Below are 23,637 nucleotides of genomic sequence, written 5' to 3'. Positions count from 1 at the left end.
TAATGTTTTAATCTCACTTATTATATGACTCAACTGTATGGGCTTTCTTTCGAACACCAGAGAATTTCTCACTTCAAAAGGCACCAAATTGCCGTGAGACAAACCGTGTGAAATGCCTTGGCTTCTTGGGATAGCAAAGATGAATACTTATAAAGTTCCAACAAATCAGGAGTCGAAAAGGCATAAATTAGCGGGACCTTACAACAATAAGCAATGATACTTCACACCTATTGGACAAATTGACATGATAGAAATATATGGTCTGCTGTTTCTAGCTCGTCTTCGCAATTTAGACGCACGGCTGATGGAACCAGAATATTCCTTTTAGCCAACATAATAAAGAGGGAATGCGCCTTATATCCGCTCGCCACACTAATATACCCACCTTCTTAGGCATAATATTTCGGGTTTATTACATACACCATATGGTGTTTCTAAAACACCCACCCAATCCGTCACATATTGGGCAATCAGTGGCAGATTGGTGGGGTGTTTTTGAAAAATGTGTTTTTTGTTTTTGTTTTTTTTTTTGTCTTTTGTTGTCTTTTCTTTTGTTTTTTATTTTTATTTCTTCATTTTGTTTGTTTTGTTTATTTGTTAGTCGAGTGAACCATTTTCTGATCGGTTTTAAAGTTATAATGAAACAACAATTTTAAAATTGAAAACGAACAAAATAAACATAACGAGATTTATATAATAATAATAATAATTACATAACGATTTCTGTTTGTTTTGTTTTTTGTTAGTCAAGTATAACCATTTTCTTATCAGTTTTAAAGTTACAGCGAAACAACAATTTTAAAATTGAAAACGAACAAAATAAACAGAACAAGATTTATATAATAATTAATAATTAATACATGACGAGTTCGAAAAGTGGGACACGAGTTCGGAAAAAAGAAACAACATACAAAAACAAATCTAAAATGCAGCACCACTCGCGTCGTCATCGCCTGACGTGCTGCCCTCCTCGTCGAAACGTGGCGATGGTGTTGTGTACCGGTCACCATGCTACTGGGCAGACATAAATCCAACCACCCAGGTCATCTGACTTCGGAGCTGTGACACTCCATGCTCTAGTCTCCATAGCCGGGAGTCAGTGGCCGCATTCAAACGCACGACTCGATATGTACGCGGAACGTGCTACGGCACCTGATGCGGTGGCTGTTATGAACACGATAAATTAACGTTAATAACACAAAGAAACAAAAAGAATTTAAACGATAAAATAGAACGTACCTAATCACCGTGATCACCGTCCTCGCCCTCACCGTCCGAATTGTCAACCTCGACGTCCTGAATATGCACCTCCAGCTCCTCGATTGGCGGAGGCTCGTCAAGTGGGACCACGACATATGGGGGAGCATGTGGATCAGTGACCAGGTGAAACCGACCGTTAATCTTCCCGATGATGCGCATGTACTGTACTCGTGCACGGCCCAGCTCTCGCGAGAGAATCGGCGCCTGAATGGGTATGGTAGGAATTCGGCCCATGTAGCCCAAATTCATCGCAACCCGCGTAACGTGTGTTCCACCGACCAAAGACCCACGGCCCTGTTTATGCCAGTAAATGGCGAAGTAGTTGCTGAACGCACGAAATAGGTTGCAGTGTCTCCTCGTAAGCAAGCATCTCAAAAAATATAAATATACTAAATAAAATATAATGGCAACGTATACTATTTAAAAATTACCAGCTCACTACTTTACTATATAAATATACTAAATAACCTGGTCATGATTTGGTAAGTCGTACTGCTCGATATATGCATAGCTCGGCTCATGGTTCGAGTCTGGAAGTTCATTCAAATATAGCAAGCCCGAGTGCTCCAGCTGATCGTTATATGCGTAGCCTGACTGCTCTTCGTTCCCGTCACCAAACAAAATATCATACAACGACATTTTCTTTGTGTATTTTAACAAATATTTTGTAACACATTTGTTTCTTAATTTTAAGAAATATGCCTTGAAGACATGCATAATATATAGACGGGAGCCTTAAAATTCAATTATTGAATTAATCCGGGGCGGATCGCCCAATCCATGGCGGATTGGGTACGATGTTAGACTGATTTGATAGTCTGAGGTTGATGTGTACGAGATCAGTGGCGGATAGGGTACATACATAATAAGACAAGAAAAAGTGATCTGTGGCGAATTGCCCTATCAGTGGCGGATTGGATGAGTGTTTTTAATTTTTTCTTGGGTGTCTCTAGTAGGACCCTAAGATTATTCCACTCAAAAACATATTCACAATCCACAACTGACGCACCAGCAAAATATTTTACACTTTACCAAGTCTAGCCTTTCATTCAACCCTTAAACGAGCCGGTCTTGTTCATCAAATAATGTTGGTGCATAATGCCAGTAGTTCAGTATCTAGTGTTTTGTATGTGTCTGTAATCGTGTTAGATTGTTTGTTTTGGTTTTAGATATTGTGTCACACAAGTTCGCCTGGGATGTAGGCGAACTTGTAGACAAGCGAAGTTGTGACAACTTCGCCTAGTGTGTTAGGCGAAGTTGTCGAGGATTATTTCTCAACTTTGGCTTTGTTTGTTAGAGTTTTTTGGTAGAACGTGTAAGTGATATTTGAGATCACGTGTTGAAGAGTTGCAATACAACGTGTTTATTAGTATTGTAACGTGTGTTTGTGTATCGTCTCAACGTATTATATATCTTACGCTCGTATCGTATTAAGTGGGAATTCTGCACCCTCGTGTTACGAGATACTCCTGTGTAGCTCCGGCTGGGAACCTACAATTGGTATCAGAGCTTTTGCTCGTGATTGTGTGGTTCGGGATTATCACACGGGTGTTAAGATCGTTCCGTTTGACTATTCGAGAACGAGTTTACGTTGAAATACCTAGTTTTTGTGTCTTACCCATCTCCCACCATCAAATATAACCCATTACACCCTCGCATACCTCGCAATACGTCCAATTAAAACCTGCAAAAACCTTGTGTTCATCAGGCGAAGTTGTCGTCACTGTTTGTAAGGTTTAAGCGAACTTATAAGGTTAAAGCGAAGTTATAGAGAAGGCGAAGTTGTCAGCAGCGAAGTTAGGAATTTAAGCGAAGTTGAATATAAGCGAAGTTGAGTACAAGCGTAGTTAGGGTCAGGCGAAGTTATCATCACAGCGAAGTTAACAAGCGAAGTTGTCATAACTTCGCTGTCTGGTCACTGTTTAAATATTAAATACTTTCTTGTTATTTCGAGTCGTGTTTCTTTCAACTATGACTTCAATAAACATTACAGAACTGGTAAAAATGGAGGTTGAAGCCGGTTCAGCAACTAAGGCTCCAAAAATGCTTAAGGGTACCGATTTCGTTCCATGGAAAGATCGGTTTGAACAGTATGTGAAGTATCAAGACGCTAAGATGTGGGTTTGCATTCAAGATGGATACATTCCACCAACATCCTTGTTTGAAGGTCGTGAACAAATTAAAAAGTACAATAAGATGGAAGAGGAAGAAAAGAAAATGTATGAGGCAAAAAGTAAAGCTCATGCAACAATAACAATGGCTCTTTCACAAGAGATTCTTCATACCTTCAAGAAGTACAAAACTGCTAGAGAGCTATGGGAAGTACTAGAAAATCGATATGAAGGTAATGTGGGGATACGTGCTTCCAAGACAAAGCTACTAAAAACCCAATTCTCTGTATTCAAGTATTTGAAAAATGAATCACTTGACGATATCATCACAAGATATTATCACCTGATGACCGAACTTAGCAATTACTCCATTGACTACAAAGAAGAAGAGATAGTAGAGAAACTTCTTGATGCTCTTCCACCGAAATGGGAAATGTACACTGTTTTGATGAGAGAAGATAAAGATTTTGCCAATATTTATTTGAAAACTGCAGTCAATAAGTTACGAAATTTTGAACTTAACATGGTTCGGAAGGAGACACCAACTAATCAGGTTCAGGATCCGGGAATGTATGGTGCGAAAGTCACTCCAAGTTCAAGTTCAAGATTAGAATCCAATGCCTACTACTCAAAGGGAGAATCAAACTCAACTCGTGATGGTCATGTGACTCTCAATATGGATGGCGACGTATGTTTCGTAGCTGGAGGTAATAATCCTTCAAAACCTCAAGCCACAACTGGTAATTCCTCGTCAAATGTTCCGAGCTACAACTACTCACAGATGCCCATGAGTGTTAAATCAGCTGAACAGCATTTTGCTCTCTATGCATCCTTCATTGCATCTTATGAGAACTACATCAAAGGTAAAATAGTCGACCCTGCAACATTGGATGAAGACTATGATCAGATCGATGCTGATGATTTGGAATAGATGGACCTTCAGTGGCAGATGGCTATGATAGTAAGAAGGGTAAAAAGATTCATGAAGAAAACGGGTAGAAAGTTCGTTGGGGAAAGACCAGGGTTTGATAAATCAAAGGTTCGATGTTACAACTGCCAACAAAATGGTCATTTTGCTAAGGAATGTACTAATGAGAGAGTCGAACGAAGTCAGAACAGGCTTGCACAACAGAATGGGGTTGGTAGTGAGAATAGGGCTATGGTATCTAGACAGAATGGTGGATACAACTGGAATATACAAGTTGAGGAAGTGTTCGAACAGACAAATTTGGTAAACATCGAGACTGGAGGAAGTGAGAGGGAGACGGGAGAAAATCAAGCATATATGGCAGAAGTGAACGATCAGCTCTCAGAGGTAAGTTCTAAACTTCATTGTATACAATGTGAAAATCTATCTGAACAATTGAAAACAATAACTGATCAGTTTGTTAGTTTGGACGCACAATTTCAAACGTTAAAAGAAGATCATCACTACACTAAAACTAGAGAAAACAGTTACTCGGTAAAAATAAAAGCTAGTGAAAAGGATATCAGAAGTCTTAAAGCCAGTATAGCTGAAAAAATACAAGTAATTGATCTTAGTTATGAAGTGTTAGAAGAAAAAACCAAACTAATTGCTGAAAGAGATAAACAGATAGCTGATTACCAGGTAAAAGTGGTGAAACTAAACAGAAAAATTGAACAATTTAGAAATTCTTCAGCAATGGTAGATCACATAATAAGTGTTCAACGTTCCCCAGTTAAAAAAGGGGGAATTGGATTTTCTGAAGTTCCACCACCGTAAAACCATAATTATACCTATAATCCTAGTAATCAGAAATCTGCTGATGTTGAGATTAGTCAGACAGTTCCAGTCAAAATTTCGACTAAAGAACCTGAAGTTAGTAAGAGCAAAACGAGTAAGCCAATTTCTAATGTTGAGATTCCTGTTCCTAGCTCTATCTCATCAAATTCGGACAAGTCATCTGAATCGGGTGAGATAAAAGAAGAGGTAGTATTACCAAAACGTGGGGAGGAATATAAGCCCAATGAAAAGAATTCTTCCCTAAACCCGTTCGTCCCACCATATGTTAGACGAACGGGTAGTAATGCAACCTCGACATCTGCAACAACTGTTGAAACGAAAGTTGAAAACAGAAGTTGTTTCAAATGCAATCGAGTAGGACACCTTATCGCTGATTGTCCTCTAAACCACAGAAAATTTAGAGGTATGAGGCCTCCGAAAACTGAGAATAAAAGGAATATTAATTATGATGCTGGTAAGAATGCTAACTCACCAAATTTCAGACACTGGACTAATCCAAGATTTCAAAGAAATCGGTCTCATTTTTCCCCAGTTAACTACCAAACCAACAATTATAATTCAGTTAATTCACTAAGGTTTGGATGGCCTCATAATCAATCCTCGAGAAGGTTTCCTTTTAGAACTTACAGAAACCATCCTCAAACTGACTTTGGGCAACCAAAGTACTGGATGCCCGTCAACAGATTTAACATTTTAATCTTTTTCGTTAATTGTGCAGGAACAGTCGAACAGAGCTGTAAACAATCTGTGGGTAGTTAACAGTGGCTGTTCCTGGCACATGACTGGTAACAAGAATTTGTTACGTGACTGGAAATCTGTTCAAGGAGGAAGGGTTAGTTTCGCTGGAGAGAGTGGAGGTAGAATCACTTGTATTGGAACTGTGACAAATGGAAGAATGAAGTTAGAGAAAGTGAATTTTGTGGAAGAATTGAAGCATAACTTGTTGAGTGTATCTCAGATTTGTGACAAAGAATACACGGTGCATTTTACTAAAAACGAGGCAATCGTCCTTTATCCTGGTTTCAAGATACCAGAGGCATGGGTGGTGATGAAATCTCCAAGAGAAAAGAACACGTATGTAATGGATATGAGGTCAACTGAAATGACAACAGAAGAGTCATGTCTTCTGTCAAAGGCAACTGAGTCTGAGTCCGAGTTATGGCATCGAAGAATGGGACATATACATCTTCGCAAAATGAATTACATTGTCAAGAATGGGCTGGTGCTTGGTGTTCCCTTGAAGAATTTTAACTTTGAAGATCAATGCTTGTCATGCAAGAAGGGAAAGCAACACAAAAAACCTCATCACTCCAAGAAGGTTAACTCAATTTTCAGTACCCTAGACCTACTTCACATGGATATCTTTGGTCCCGTGAATGTAAAGAGTCTAGGTGGAACATCATACTTCTTGGTAGTAACCGATGATTACTCTCGATACTCTTGGGTATACTTTCTGAAAGCAAAAGATGAGACAGTTCAGTTGGTAATTAACTTGATTACCAAGGTTGAAAATATTGTTGGGAGAAAGGTTAAGTACATCAGGAGTGATAATGGTACAGAGTTCAAGAACTACCAGATGGAGATGTTCTGCTTACAAAAAGGGATAGACCATCAGTACAGCGCCCCGTATACTCCGCAACAAAATGGGGTGGCTGAGAGGAAGAATAGAACGCTAATTGAAGGAGCCAGAACCATGCTAGCTGATGCTAAACTTCCCGTGGTGTTTTGGGCTGAAGCTGTTGCCACAGCCTGTTATATCCTTAATCGTGTTTTAACTGTTGAAAGATTAAATAAAACTTGTTATAAACTCATGCATGGTAGAAAGCCAAACTTGAATGGTCTCGAACCTTTCGGGTTCCCATGTACGATATAAAAGACAAACTCAAAATTTGGTGAGAAAGCCGACGAAGGTATTTTAGTCGGATATGTTGTTGGGACACCCAACAGAAGAGTCTTTAAATTATCGAACAGCAAGGTTGAGGTGGTATGTAACACTGACATTACGAGTTACAAATCACCAAAGCCTAGCATAGGACCCGCTGAAGCTTTAGACTATGATAAGCTGTTCAAATCTTTTGATATGCCTTACTTGGATTTTGCAAAAGTTGATGAGAAAATTGCTTCACAGATTCTGTATGACGAGGAAGAAAATTTTGTGCAACGTCTGCGATACGATGAAAGTCAACCTTCCTCGTCAAGTGCCGTTGATACTCCTGCTGCCTCTACTGAAGAAGAATTCTACAACCCATTTCACTCTCAACATCAATCACCCACTGATGAACTCTCTTCGAATTTAGAAAACAATCTGGAAGTCGGTCCGGTTCAGACTACTGCAATTCACAAAAATCACCCTTTGGAGAACGTGATAGGTAATTTGTCTGACGGTGTTCAAACAAGAAGAAGTTTGGATGAACACACATGTGTTTACGCAAGCATTAAATACACGGGTATCATAAATGAATGCTTTTACACCTGCTTCATCAGCCAGATTAAACCGAAGAATTATCAAAAGGCTCTAAAGGATAGTTCGTGGTTCGAAGCCATGCAAGAAGAGTTAGCACAGTTCGAGAAGATGGAAGTATGGAAATTAGTTGAAAAACCAAAGAATGTAAATGCTATTGGTACAAAGTGGGTTATTAAATGTAAGAGAGATGAGAAAGGGATAATCATACGAAACAAGGCAAGGCTGGTAGTAAAAGGGTTTAATCAGCAAGAAGGAATCGACTACAACGAAGTGTTTGCACCAGTGGCAAGATTAGAGGCAATTCGACTATTCTTGGCATATGCTTCACACAAAGAGATGAAGGTGTTCCAGTTATATGTGAAAAGTGTCTTTCTTAATGGTAAAGTCGATGAGGTGGTGTACGTTGAACAGCCTCCGGGTTTCCCTGACCCAGATTTTTCTGATCATGTGTACAAACTGAGTAAAGCTCTATATGGGCTACATCAGGCTCCTCGTGCCTGGTACGCAACTCTGTCTGATTACTTGCTTGAGAATGGGTTCGAAAGAGGAAAGATCGATAGCACGCTATTTGTCAAGAGAAAAGGGGGGAGAACTTCTACTCGTACAAGTCTATGTGGACGATATCATTTTTGTTGCATCAAAAGTAGTCATGTGTCAGGAATTTGAAGAAGTCATGAAAAAGAGGTTTGAAATGAGCGCCATGGGCGAATTAACTTTCTTTTTGGGATTGCAGGTTGATAAGAAGAAAGATGGGATGTTTATTCATCAAACAAAATATGTCCATGATGTGCTCAAACGCTTCAAGATGGAAGATAGCACCCCATTTGATACTCCAGTGTGCGTCAACCACAAACTGGGTGCAGATTCTGGCAGTGATGAAGATGTGGATTCCACCCAATATCGAGAAATCATAGGTTCTTTAATGTATTTAACTGTATCTAGACCTGATATTATGTTTGCAGTTTGTCTTTGTGCTCGTTTTCAGGCAAGCCCGAAGGAATCTCACATGAAGGGAGTGAAGCGAATATTGCGGTATCTCAAAGGCAAGCCTAAGTTGGGATTGTGGTACACGAAAGGGGGAGAACTGGATTTGGTAGCTTACACAGATTCTGACTATGGAGGTTGCAATCAGAACAAGAAGTCAACAACCGGTGGATGTCAGTTTCTGGGAGGAAGATTGGTGTCGTGGCAGTGCAAAAAGCAGACCTCAGTAGCCATTTCCACATGCGAAGCAGAGTACATGGCAGCATCGAACTGCTGCTCCCAGGTTCTTTGGATACAACAACAATTGCGCGATTACGGTCTGAATTTCACTCAAACTCCTATTTGCATTGATAACACTGCTGCAATCTCAGTAACTAACAATCCTGTCAAACATAGCAAAACTAAACATATTGACATTCGTCATCATTTTATACGGGATTGTGCTGAGAAGAAATTAATTGTGCTTGAAAAGGTTGATTCGTTGGATAATTTCGCCGATCTTTTTACTAAAGCGTTTGTCCGATCCCGTTTTCAAAATCTTGTTGAACTTAATGGGATGATCAATCCCGAGTAACCTTGTTTTTCGTTTTTTTTATTTATTAAAAAAACATCACTATCGCTTAGAATTATGTCGGTTGCTTCAGTTTGAAGGACATATCTTCGGATATGTTTGGTCCTTACTTCTACTAGTAGATTATGAGGATAGCCATTAACCAGATGACTGAAAGTGACCGGGGCGGTTTATGATGGGTTTTTATTCTTTCGCTGAAAAATAATCGTTCATACTTACTTAGAAGGACACATGCTCGTATGTGGTCGGCCCAGCTGATCCATTGGATCTTCAGGATAGCCGTTTACCTGAAGACTTAGACTTGATCAGGGCGATAGAATTTTAAATTCTTTTTTGGGAGATGATATAATTTTTCAAGTCTATAACTTCGTAAGAAGTTTCAATACAATGTTTAAAATAAAATTGATCCAACCTTGGAAAGTGATAGAAAAACTATTCTGTGTGCTTAACTAGTGAAGTTATTAGGCCTAAAAGACTCTAGAACAGCCATTGTATGTTATGGTAGCTTTTTATGGTGCGTAAAAGTAGAAGTGATACAAACTAAATCTCCTCGATTTAATGTGGAGAATCATTCAGAGTTGTGCATGTCTCCATATACATCTTTCTGAATGATAGGCAGAAAAGTGATTACCCAGTCACACACGAGCCCATGAGTGTTCTGATTCCCGAGAAGATGGTGTGTCAAGTACCTGCAGTGATCCAGATTCGGGACTTGCAGGCCTCTATTATTTGAAGCTGTATTAATATCTTTAATAATAAAATAAAAAAAAAACTTCTGAAGCTTATGTTGTTACATATATCAATCAAGAGGAAAGAAAGAGAACGGGAAGAAGACTCTAAAGATCAATGTGCGCTTACTGTTTAATCAGATACTACGGGTCGAAGTCAACTCGGGGTGACTTGGGGAAAACCAAATACGCTTTGAGAATAGATAGGAGGCATCACAATCTCTCATGTGATGTCCATCTAAATTTTGAGCTTAATTGAACCTAATCCGTATCACAGAAGCGATGAAAACCATACTAAGTTTTATACCTGCTTACAACCTGTTTCTTTATGTCATAATATCGCTGAACATGGATCTATGTGACAGTCACTTAATTAGTATGATTCCTGTTCGGATCTTTTCTAAAACATGTTGGTCCCCGTCTAGACTGAAATTTGATCCCGTTTATTTTATTACTAAAATTCTCTCTGCATATTCTGTTTTATAGTTTAAAACTTGGTTACTTGGTTCTTTGATCGTAAAGTTTAAATCTTTAACGAGAAATTTTAAAAGACTGTTGCATTTTGATCAAATTATATGGTCCTGATTTGTAAATTAAGTTAGACGAACTTACTGGTAAAGTTAACAAGCGAAGTTGTTCAGGGGCGAAGTTAAGGGTAAGCGAAGTTAACCTTAACTTCGCCTGAGTATCTTTAATCCTATATAAGGTGTCTTTTTGGTCAAATACTTTACAACTTTTCAAACACTCCGGCGAACTTATAATCTTCTAACCCTCGGCGAACTTAAATCTCGAATCGAACCTTGTTATTATCTGTTTCCAATCCGTGTTAAAGGTGTGTAGGCTTGGTATAACATGTGATTCATACTAATGGTGATAATCAAGGGCCGTGGTGATTCGATGTGTGACATTGTTTATGCTAACTTTTAAACAGTTGATAAACCAATCTGTTTCTAATGTGTTCGTAACTCAGTTGATTCACCAAACAAACAGTTGATCTCCATAGTAACATCTTTTCTTGTTTTCAATCACAAATTCACCAAACAAACCAGGATCGGACCTCTGTATTCGCCGTTTCAGATTCAGGCGAAGTTAGGTTTAGGAGAAGTTGTTCTCAACTTCGCCTTATGCATAACTTCGCCTGCTCATGTTTAATTAATTAATTAGTCTGGTTTTTCTCAGGCGAATTTAGGGTTGGGCGAAGTTATACTCAACTTCGCCTTATGCATAACTTCGCCCGCTGCTTATCTTATTTAATTTAAAAGTTCTAATTTGTTATCAGGCGAAGTTAGGTTTAAGGCGAAGTTGTACTCAACTTCGCCATATGGTTAACTTCGCCTGCACATAAGATGTTATCATAACTTCGCTCATGGTAACAGGCGAAGTTATGATCTGCTTTGTCGATGTTCTAACTTAGACCGTTTGTTGTGCAGATATGGCTGCTGTAGCAGGAGCTGGTGGTGCTGGTGGTGACGAAGGTGGTGACAACAACCGACAGTTCTTTCCGGGTCACAACATGTACATTACTTTGGATCCGGATGCTAGTGGCATCGACGATTTTCGCGAGATCATCTCCTTCCTAGTTCGCTCACGTATTTTTCATGCTATTACTACAACTCTCCCCATTTCTCTACCGAATATTGAAGATTTCTGGCGAACGGTAGAATATGACTGTAGAGTTGAGCCTCCGGTTATGCGTGCCACAGTGAACAATCAGGTGGTGCAGTTCTCAGCAGATCAGATCAGAGTCGCCTTGCAGCTCGGGGCTGAAACTACAGATGATCCTACAGATTTTCCAGCTCCATTCAGAGATGGTGCATTTTTACGTATGGGCTATTCGGGTCCTTTGGGTGACACTCAAAGGCGAAAGGGATTCTTACTGGATCAGTGGCGTTTTCTGATGCACGTGATGATTGTGTGCATGTCGGGTCGTAAAGCTGGTACTGACGGAATGGGGGCAACGATGCAATCTGCTATGACAACCCTAACTTACAACAAGCCCTAAAGCTTCAGTCAGATGGTGTTTATGAAATCGATCGTCAGAGACGCGCGGTCGCTCGTGAAAGATTTTTAATGTACCCGAGATTTTTACAGATGATTTTGAATCATGTAGCCCCTAAGCTACCTCAACGATGTCCCATCCGTTATGTTGAGAGTGTAAGCAAGAGGATCTTTGCACAATGTAGGTCGTCAAGCGCTCGTAGCAAACCAGAGCTTCGTCCGCGGCACACTCCATTGTTTGGTTATTTGGTGAACCCTGCTTATATTGCTCCTCTTGGAGATGAATTCCGGGACCCTGCACCGCAACAGGCTGATGTTCCTCAACCACCACCTGTGGTACAGCAAGCATTGCTTGCTGACCTGTTGCAGCTCCAGAGGAACAGGTAGATCTTGATGCAGCTTTTGGTGGCCAAGGGTTCTTTGATATCGAGCAAATTGATCCAGCTGCTGAGGTTCAAGCCCCAGTAGCTGAGGCTTCTGGTGTAAATGTTTCGATGGTAGCTACGTCTGTAGCTGATTCTGAGAGAACCGACTCTGACTCCTCCGCTGACGATATGGCTGAAGCATGACAGATTCTGGTCACACAAGAAAGAATACATGGTAAGAGAAAGAAAGACTCGGATGACCGTGAATTTGACTTCGAGGAGGAGTTAGACCAGTTGATACGACGATCGAAGAGGGTCAGAACTGGTGAGGGTTCCGGAGCTTGTGAAAGCTCAAGGGTGGTTCGTTTCACTCCACCCGTGTTATCTGGTATGACTATGGTTCCTGCTTCGATGACTGTGACAGGACCGATCACCCCAAGTGTTCCCGTGGTAACTACATCATCATTATTTGGCATTCCACCAACCACGTTTCAGTTTTCGGCTCCAGATATAGTTTCCTTGCCACCTTCTACTCTTACTCCATCGGAGGTTGTTGCAAGATTTGTTGAGTCTACGTTGGTTGCTACTGCGGGGTTATCGGTCACAATACCACCCGTGGTTACTATTCAGCCTGCTTCTGATACTCCAGCCAATTTGGGAATACCTCCGCCTTATGCTCAAGACGTTTCTCACATGCGTTTTGATTTTGATGCTACCTTGTCTGATTCTGAAAGGATGGCGGCTCTTGAAAGGGTGGTTGCTGAACAATCAAAAATCAATCTAATCCAGACTCAAGCTATCCAGCGCCTTGTAGCAGAAAATCAGATCCAATCGTCCATCCTTGTTGAGCACGGTAAACTATTTGATGCTTTAAAACAGTTCTTAGCATCTCAGGGGGAGACGAGTTGCAAGGGCGACGAGTTGAGAACAAAGAAGAGTCATGATAGAGACGATGATCCCAATGCATCGAAAGGTGCAGGTGGTGAGTTGCCAAGAACTGAACAAACTCTTGGGACTTCCACATCTCAGGGAGAGTCAGCTGGTACAGCAGGTGGATCAGGTGGTGAAGATGTTGTGGTTGTGGATGATGAGGAAATATTGGATGATGATGTTATGGGTGATGATGATGTGTTACCTGTTGAGGAGATAGAAAAGATAGGATAAAAGATTGTGGTTGATAGTGAGATAGAAGAAGGTGAGATTGTGGATGACAGTGTAGAACATGATATTCAGACGTTGATAAGGTAAATGTGAGTCAAGATATGGATAAGTTAGATGAGTCTGAGTGGGAAGAGCAGCCGAGATGGAAAGAAGGCTACGCTCAGTGGTTTGTAAAGACAAAGAAGCCAGCAGTTCCAACCATGTTCAAAAAGAGTTACAATATCAAAGGGTATGCTGAGTCGAAGAAGGGTATTATTAGCTGGCTGTATGATGAGCAGTTGAGGTTATTTGTGATTAAACGCTTTGATGGGATTCAGTATTTTAAGAGGATGTTGAGATCTCTCAATACCTTGCCTGAGTGTAAGGTGAAGGATTTGGCAAAATTGGGGTTGATTAATAGAAGTGATGATAATATGGCCAGAATAATTGGGAAGATTGTGTGGAAAGAAAGTGTGAAAGAAAAGAAGTTTGAATTGTTAAAGCCGCAGAAAGGGAAGCTAGTTGAAGATAAGGAAAGAGGAATGCGAGCTGATGGAAAACCTTGGATGGTGATGAAATATAAGCCGATTAGGTGTTTAAAAGAAGTGCCGATGAAGATAATGCCCAAGGATGTCTTAAAGAATCTAAAGTGGTGGTATGTTGATAACCAAACAGCTGAAGCGGTTATGGAAGATGAAGATGAACAAGAAGTTCTGAGAGTGTATGATTCCCCTCAAGCTGACTTGCAGGTGCTCAACGATAAGAAGATATTCTATATTCATGCATGGAAAGATGAAGCCAAGAAGTACCAGAGGGTGGTCTCTGTTTGTGTCAGACAGGGCGTTCATGCTTGAAGACGAGTGACACGAGATTTTTGAGATTACGACACGAGAATGAAGATAGAGATATGAAGCTACTGCCAAGGGGGAGTCTGTTGGTGCATAATGCCAGTAGTTCAGTATCTAGTTTTTTGTATGTGTCTGTAATCGTGTTAGATTGTTTGTTTTGATTTTAGATATTGTGTCACACAAGTTCGCCTGGGATGTAGGCGAACTTGTAGACAAGCGAAGTTGTGACAACTTCGCCTAGTGTGTTAGGCGAAGTTGTCGAGGATTATATAACCTCAACTTCGGCTTTGTTTGTTAGAGTTTTTTGGTAGAACGTGTAAGTGATATTTGAGATCACGTGTTGAAGAGTTGCAATACAACGTGTTTATTAGTATTGTAACGTGTGTTTGTGTATCGTCTCAACGTATTATATATCTTACGCTCGTATCGTATTACGTGGGGATTCCGCACCCTCGTTTTACGAGATACTCCTGTGTAGATCCGGCTGGGAACCTACAAATAACCTGACTCCTTTACATTGAGTCGGCATGTATATTCTACACTAGTTTGATCCTCCCGTGTTATGGGAGTTTGTTCAAGTTTTTGGTTTTAATCGTTTTGCTATTTTATGATAATTTATTTTATTTTTAACGTAGTTTGTTTTGATTTAATACAAATATATTAGTTTGCTATTATATTTTTAGCGCTTGGGGTTTTTCAATTGAGATGTGTATGTTTTTTTAGTTTTTTAAAGAACAAATATAAACGAACACGAACATGTTGATTTTTCTATATGAACAAACATGAACACGAATATTTGTCTAATGAAAAAGGGGACGTTGATGTAGTTAACGATGGTGGGTAGTATCGGAAGTTAACCGGCAAAGGAGATGATAGACCAGCAACAGAGAACATGTAAAAGAGATAAATTAAATTAGGGTTTAACGATGAAAGTGGTTACCAATAAATGAGATCTTATAACTCATTTGAGGGCTATTAGGGTTTGGTAAGACCTATAACCTGTGGAAATTATTCTTTGATAATTAAGGTGTTATTTCACAAAATAATGAGATGTTATAACCCGATTAAGGGTTATCCGGGTTTGGTGAGACCCATGACCCAAAAAAATTATTGTTAGATTATGAAAGAGTTTCACCAATAAATGAGATGTTATAACCCATTTAAAGACTATTTGATTTGGTAAGACCCATACCTATGAATTCGGGTCAAATGCATGAGAAGTCTCCATTTAGAAATCAAGCAATCTGGTGGCTCTAGAAAATGGGGGAGCAACCTGAGAATGACATGTAGGATTCATGGTAAACAATTATATAGATAACTAGCTTTTGAACCCGTGTATTACACGGGATTTGTCAATGTGTAAATTAATACAATGAATTATTTGAAACAAATAATTTCTTTAAAAAAGGTAAGCCAAAGAACATGATTATGTTAACAATGCATTATAAATACTTTTTTTATAAAACATTTGACATGGTATTGATAATTTCGATTAGAGGATGTTCACCACCCGGTCTAACAAATTTTGACTCAAACCGTTATGACCAAAACCAAAAAGTTGTCTGTTTCAACATAAAGACATTTTGACTATAACCAAAATCATTCTTTTTAAGTTGGCCAGATTTGGCCGAACTCATTGACTCATTCAATAGAAAATACACTGGAAGCTCATTCCTTTTATGCTATACGAACATCCAAAATCCCTTTACCTAACATAATATGCAAACCTTATGCCATAATATCCCATATAAAGTCACATGTGCTGATTAAACATGAAAAGTCACAATTGCAACATGTTAGGTAAAGACTCTAACCTCTATAATTGTGTTGTGGTAACAAACTCATTTAACTATTTCTAATGGTTTATACACAAAAAGTGATATATTTGATTCAAACATAACACACAATACCCCTTCAAAATAGATTAAAAATTAAACATTTAAACCCACAAAACATACAACAATTACTTAATATCTCCGTGTTGTATTTAAAAGCTCAAAATAACATTCACGAATTAGATATTGACAACCATAATAAACTCAAATCTCATGTTTTACTTAAGATTTCATAATTATCCAAAAATATCCTATCATTCCTTGACAAAATTGACATGTATAACAAAACTGATTTAATAGTAATGTCATAAAATCTAAGGTAACGGATGTCCACGGATCATCACTTGACAACATTGATACATGTAACTAAATTGTTAGGTTTTTGAGTAATCGTGTAACCCCATACAGTGTTGTTTGCGAACTATGGAATATAAACTATAAGCAGACTCTCTTCCAACCAACTAATCGTGTAACCTCAAATAGTGTTTTACAAATTGTAAGATTAAAATAATTGTATTTTTCAACGAAATTTGAAGTGCACACATAATTAAATATCTATTTAAACATAGGTCACTAATAATTATACGATAGTGGTTCGTAAATCATTATTTAACTAATTTAATAATTCAGTATTTGATTTTAAACTTATTATAGATATTCATTAGTTTATATGTTTTTTAAAAAATCATGGTGAAACTTTCAATATCTAATAGTAAAATTAGATGTAATGGGTTAGTAAAAGTTAGTGTGATTTAAATTACATTAAACACATTTTTTATATGGATTAAACTAATGGGTCATGTCAATTAAATTTATGACCCATGGATAGCATGGATTAAGGAGAGTAGAGATTAGAAAATTTGAGGAAAGTGAAACCTATGATTGAATGTGGTCATGACACATCATCTTCATTATTTTTATTTATTAGTATAGGTAGATAGGTAGATTAGATTTTATTTATTTATGTTTTAATAAAACCTTTCTTTGGTTGCTTCTTTTAAAAAAACGTCAAAATTTTCTTTTAATTAGTCAAATATATACGACGTTAAGATGAATAAAATAATAATATTATACACCCACACGTGTCTGGATAAACATTAACCTCTCCAACACCAACAAAACATAAACACACTAAACACACAACCTCAAACATTAACCAACAACCACCAATGGCCGAGTCAGACTCAAAGTGGTCGGATCTAACCCACGAGTGTCTCCTGAACATCCTGACCCGTCTCTCTCTGAAAGACCGATGGCTAGGCCCCATGTTGGTCTGCAAGTCATGGCTACAAGTCTCCAAAGATCCTTGTCTCCACACGATACTCGATCTGGAATCGGCCTTCAAATCGCGCCCGGTTGAATCGTCTAGGTGGTGGACAGCTGAGTTTGAGAGGAAGGTGAATAATATGGTGAGGAGTGTGGTGGAGTGGAGTGAAGGAGGGCTTAAAGAGATTAGAGTTAGGCATTGCTCCCATCGGGCGATTGACTTCGTTGCCAAACGGTACTGGTTTCTTTATTTTATAATTCAAAGTTGTTTGATTTAGGGTTTGTTTGTGATCATTTATTTGTGATTTAGATTGTAGGAGGGGACACACGAGAAAGCTTGTTTAGAGAATCAACATATCTTTCTCCCATTTGCTCTTGATACTTTTGGTTTTTTGGCCCCAGAGGCTGTGAATTTTTTGAGTAGGGTTACGGAACCTCTTCAGCTCCTATGTCCAAAGCTTCGTTTTTAGTAGGATTGGCTTTGTTATTCAAAGGGGTTGCAGCACAGCTGTTTGTCTGCCACTTTATTGCAATCGTTTTGTAGTAACTAATCACCTTTAATAGACGGTTGTGAATAGTAGGAATCATAGTCGTCAATAGCAACAACTTACCTATATGCTACGTAGCAATGGTGATGAAATAGCAGGCGTTTTTTGATGTTTACTGATAAGGTGTTATTTTTATTTTTATTTTTATTTTTTTTTAAATTAGGGTTTTCATTCATGAAATTAAGTGATTTTGGTGGAATTGGTAGAGACTGGTGCTGTATCATCGCTAAAAACGCTAAAAATTCGTTTTATATTTAAAGAGAACAAAGAAAAAAAAACCTAAACTCCCGCTAACTATCAATTATCACACTATTAGGGCGCCAAACTCAGATAGCGATACCCTGCTGCTACGCTACCCTAATCACTATATCATTTGCCATGAGCGCTATTAACAACTATGTATGTGGCTCAGTTTAGCTCATTAGCTCGGCTCATTTTGACCAAGCCAGCCAGCTTGATTTAAACCGGTTTCAGCTGTTTGAAAACCAAGCAACTCAGTTTTAAACAAAGCTGAGATTTGAAAACGGCATATTGATATTAAGAGGTAGGATCTGAAATCTAGAAGCTGAATTATAATGTGTTGAATATGCATATTTGCCAATCTTTCTGTTCAGAATATTAAACTGCCAAGTTAAACGTTTTACATAAGTGATATTTTTTATTTTTTTTATTTTCAACCTGTAATTTCAAACTAAATTAGGTATACTGCCTTCGTGATACACTTTCAAACAATCAGTATCTATAATTGATTGTGTGCTAGACAAGTGATGCATTCAGGTGTTTGTTTTTGGTTTTTATATATTTGTTAACCATTGTTCATGTGCATAGCTGTACGTTGTACCTTGAGTCGAGATCCTGAGGCCCGAGTGAGTTGACTGGTTCATGTTTAATTGAATTATGGTTCTTTTTTGTTTTGTTTTTAACAGATGCCCAAACCTGGAAGTATTATCAATCAAGAGCTGCCCAAACGTGACCGATGAATCCATGTTGAAAATAGCGTCCGCGTGCCCCAAACTCAAAGAACTCGACATAAGCTACTGCTATGAAATCTCTCACAAATCCTTACTCGCATTAGGACAAAAATGCCCCCACCTTTCAACCCTAAAACGCAACCTAATGAACGGGTTAGACCCTTCACAACACATAGGAATCGTCCCGACGAGCTACTTAAACGCGTGTCCCCAAGACGGGGACTCGGAAGCCGCGGCAATCGCGAACTTCATGCCGCAAATCCTTCACCTTGAACTTAGGTTTTCCAAATTGACGGCCCGAGGCCTCGCTTTGATAACCGAAAGGTGTAAAGACCTCGAGCATTTGGATTTAACGGGTTGTGTGAATGTAACGAACCGGGATATTGCGAATTTGACTTCGGGCCTGACTAATTTGAAGAATGTTAAGAAGACCAACTTTTATATCCCGAGGGCTGGTTTTAACGCGGAAAGGTATGGGCATTGGAGTTTGTATGATGATCGGTTCCAAACCAATGCTTTTCGTTTTTGATATCTTAACAAAGAATAATAGATGATCATGTTGTTATATAAGCTTGTTGTGTTAAAATCATCTTTTTATGTTTATATTGAGTGTAGATGTGTGTATGAAACTTTATAAACTGAATTAAAGTTACATTAGTAATAATATTTTTGATTTAAATACTTCATTGAACACAACAAAAGATTATAGATATATGTGGTGGTTGATCTTTTTGATTTGTGTGTTTTAACTACTGTAATTAGGAGGTTAGAGTTTGGACTAATAAGGAGCAATGATGTTTTGCTACAAGTGGTTGGGGCTATAGTTAAAGGGGTGTTAACTGTGTTGGGTTGAGGTGTTAAACTGGTAAAACTTGAACTCAATCCATATATTTTTCGAAGTTAAAACATCTACTCTTAACTTGAAAACAACTGAAATTGTTACATGCTTGTGTCGTGTTCAAGGTTTTCAATTGGATATATGAGTAATACCTGGTGACTTAGGAGCAATTTAGATAACCAATGACTTAAATTCAATTACTTTATATAATAAATTTGTGTTCGTGTTTTGAAATGCTTCTCTCGAGTTCTCACAACTAGTGAAGTTCTCTATGGATCTAACCTATTTGACCTCTTTAGATTAGGCAACATAATTGGGGATTGATAACATGCAAGGCAGACTCATTTTACCCAAATGTTCGACCCATTGAAGGGTTGTTTGCCAAATCAAATTTAAACTAAGAGCTTTCACAACAACAAATCTTTATAAATTGTCAAATCAACTCCTTGAGTTTAACAAATTATTTTATTCAAAACAAACCGAACACGTTGGAAAACAATTTAAGGCATACCCTGATGAAGATCAAGAAGGACAAAGAAAAAGTCTTGAACTTCACAGTTTAACTTTTTGTAACATCCTACTTTCGATAATATTAATAAAGGAAATTTCAAATGTTATTAACGTGTCGTGTATCAGTTTTGATAAATAAACTATAAGAGGGTGGGCTTGGATATTAAAAGATGGAATAAGAGATGGAGATGGAATGGATCTTAGGTCCATGGGCTTAAAGGAGTATTAATACCCCTTAAACCCTAATTCTTTCCATTTTCATCCATCTCTACACCATAGCCTACACCTTCAAAAACACACACAAACACCTCATATATCCCGGGCCAAGATCCGAAGGTTAAAACCCGAGCTTGTTGGTGCTAGAACGTCGTAACAAGCCAAAACCGACATCAAGCTTAGATCGGGTTCGTGAAACCGATTCATTAAAGGTACGTTTATAACGGAAACTTGTTCGTTCATGCTCGGTTCGTTTGGTATTCTAGATCTACTCAAAAATGGTAAAAAAGAATCAAACAAAAGGATTCACAGTGCAATCCATTAACATTTGATAAGTTAATCGTTGGTATGAAGAACCATATATAAACATCAATCAAATACCCCATTAAACACGAACGTTTGGACGTTTGGTTGAATAGGGTTTGTAAGCGTTGGGTTGCGAGTCCTATGATACCAAAATTGCGTTGTTTCATCGTGATTTGAATGTTAATTGAAAATCTGGGGAGGTTTGACTGCTTCTGTTCTAATCAATTTTAACCTTGACCATTGAGTCAAAGATTTGGATAAGACCGATGCTCATTCGTCATGATTGAACGAATCATTGGACATTCGTTAAGCAATCATAATGAATAAGAATGCATGCGTAAGGAATGAGCCCTCATTCGTCCTACAGAAGTCACGAATGACGTAATTCATTCGTCATCCATTCATTCGCCATAAGGAGACAACGAATGGAGCCATTCGTTATAGGTACCTTCGCGTGCTCCTGTAACGAATGAGCCTTTCATTCGTCTAAATAAAAGCACGAATGGCCTCAGTCATTCGTTATGCTCAGATCAGGTCATTCGTCATAACGAATGGGACCATTCGTCATAGCGAATGGTATGACAAATGATACTTAGCCAGAATGAATTTTTCATAACGAATAAAATAATAATTTAAGAATTCTACTGAAATTTTGTTATTGACCGTTAATGAAAATAAAATTTTTCCAAGCTGACCTAGCAGCTTAACCCCAGCCAGGGGCTCTGCCCCTTAGACCCCACTAGGGGCTGCCTCCCCTAGAATCCCACTGCCAGGGGCACTGCCCTCGGACCCCCCGTTCATTGAGGGTTATATTAACTAGAAATACGATACGAATATTGATAGTTGATTAATACGTGTAATTGTTATACAGTTAGCCATGCCCTAGTTAAAGAAATGAGTTACCATCTCTGAAAGGAACCGAGTTCAGGTGAGTTTCTAGCCCTATTTCCTTGTTATGTTTTCGGGGCTGTGTGCATATTCGATGTGATTAGTTAATACACTTACCTTAAGTGGTAAGTGTATGCCTTGTGAATGTATATGAATGACGTATGTATGATATATGAATGTTTATGAATGATGTATGAATAATATATGAAAGTTATAGAAAGGGTTAAACGGAAGTATGAAAGTAATAAATTAAATGAAGATAATGTATGGTTGTATGGTCGTATGCTTAAAGGGTTGCAGACCCTAATAATATCTACGAAGGTTACAGGGTTGCAGACCCTAATAATATATGTGAAGGTTACGTGGTTGCAGACCCTAATAATATCTGCGGAGGTCACAGAGTTGCAGATATTAATAATATATGCGAAGGTCATAGAGTTGCAGAAGTTAATAATATATGCAAATGTTATAGGGCGAAATGCTCTTTAAAACGAATAGATAGCTATCTATGTAATGTACTGGCTAAAATAATGAAAGTATGAAAGAAATAAAGAAAGTATGTGTGTACAAATAAAAGAAAGGTAACATGCTAAGTATGTGATATGTATCTTCATATACGTATATATATGTAAGTATGTGAATGCATTGTATGTTGCATGATTAACTAGAACTCACTCATCGTAGCTGACTTTTAGTATGCACGCAGGTAAATAGACTGAGACAGCTGGCTTGAGGGGACACATGGCAGAATTGAAGAGGCTGGCATCTGAAGATTTGTCATGGTGTTTGATACTACATTTTATGTTATATTTTAAAAAGGACAAGTTATGGATGTTTGTAATGAATGGTTGACTTTTATTATTATTCCACAAAAGTTTTAATTCACTCTGATATTTAGAACTGTGTTTATGAGTAAATCCAACACCAAAGTAGGGCACCGGGATCAGGGCCTTACACTTTTGAAATACAAACTTAACAATAATGCAAAATTAATTAGCTTGAAGAACACAAAGATTTTCGTGGATTGAAGTGTGACAAAGTTGTATGCAGAGAAATGAAGGTCTATTTATAGTTGAACAAGGTCAAGTAGGTTGTAAACATAATTTGAATTGGTCAAGATAGTTAAAGAGTTCATAAAACCTTTGAAGTGACTATTAGACTCAATCAATTGTGTTGAAAAAGAGAATTGAGAGTTGAAACGTGCTTAATAACAATAAAATATATTAACTAACATTCAAAATCGTTCAAAATGGTGTTAAAGAGTGTTTAAACGTGTTTAAACATGAAAGGTCACGTAATAGATGCCTCAGTTGCGTAGCGCGAACAAGGTAGGACTGGCGGATTTTCTAGACTCCATCGTACTACGCGAAGGATTAGCTTAGGTCCGTCGCGCTACACAACGAAACCAAAAATCCAGAATTTTGAGAATTTTGCACATTACGTCTTTGAACTTTGGTTTAAATGCAAGAATGGCTCGAATTACATTAAATTCAACTTGTAAACACTTGCATAACATTACAACAACATGACAAACATAAATACTCAATAATTACTCCACTTTATCAATGAAAAAAGATCCGAATTACAAAAAAATTCGGGTAAACATATTCGAATACAAATACAAATTTTGATGAATGTCACACCAGTTTCTTGACTGTAAGAGAATCCGATTGACATTTCCATCTGAGATGATATTGTTGATGATATTTTATTGGTAGTTTCTTCACCAAACATTAATTGGCATAACAACTTAACTGATGGAATATTATGAACACGGCTAATAATATCATTCTCTAGCGTATGTAATGGTAAAGGTGAAGGTAAAGACTGTTCATTTGTTAGAAACTGTTTTCCTCTTTCAAAGATTGTGCCTTTGTTGACGGTTCGATATTCTTAAATTCTTCTTTTTCGACCTTGTTATGTCTTGAAACAAAAATGGCACCCAAACATGTCAAGATTAGCATATGCCCAATTAATACTGCAAGTGTTAAATCAAAAGTTGTGAACTTGATCAACGAATCATTA

The 23,637-nt window shown here is 38.1% G+C and overlaps 1 protein-coding gene across 1 annotated transcript; it reads left to right on the top strand.

The window, feature by feature from the left end:
- The first annotated feature begins 17,208 nt into the window (after nt 1–17,208).
- On the top strand, nt 17,209–19,541 carry LOC143634059 (F-box protein SKIP1-like). The gene is made up of 2 exons (XM_077102238.1): nt 17,209–17,570; nt 18,810–19,541. The coding sequence occupies exons 1-2, from the start codon at nt 17,239–17,241 to the stop codon at nt 19,381–19,383; spliced, it is 906 nt and encodes a 301-aa protein (XP_076958353.1). The 5' UTR covers nt 17,209–17,238; the 3' UTR covers nt 19,384–19,541.
- The last annotated feature ends 4,096 nt before the right edge of the window (nt 19,542–23,637 follow it).

Source organism: Bidens hawaiensis, unplaced genomic scaffold, assembly GCF_021521415.1.
Source record: "Bidens hawaiensis isolate Kalapana, Puna unplaced genomic scaffold, B.hawaiensis_p1.1 tig00006968_1, whole genome shotgun sequence".
Classification (NCBI taxonomy): domain Eukaryota; kingdom Viridiplantae; phylum Streptophyta; class Magnoliopsida; order Asterales; family Asteraceae; genus Bidens; species Bidens hawaiensis.
Note: the sequence above shows the minus strand (reverse complement) of the source record. Positions and strands in the feature narration are given on the sequence as shown.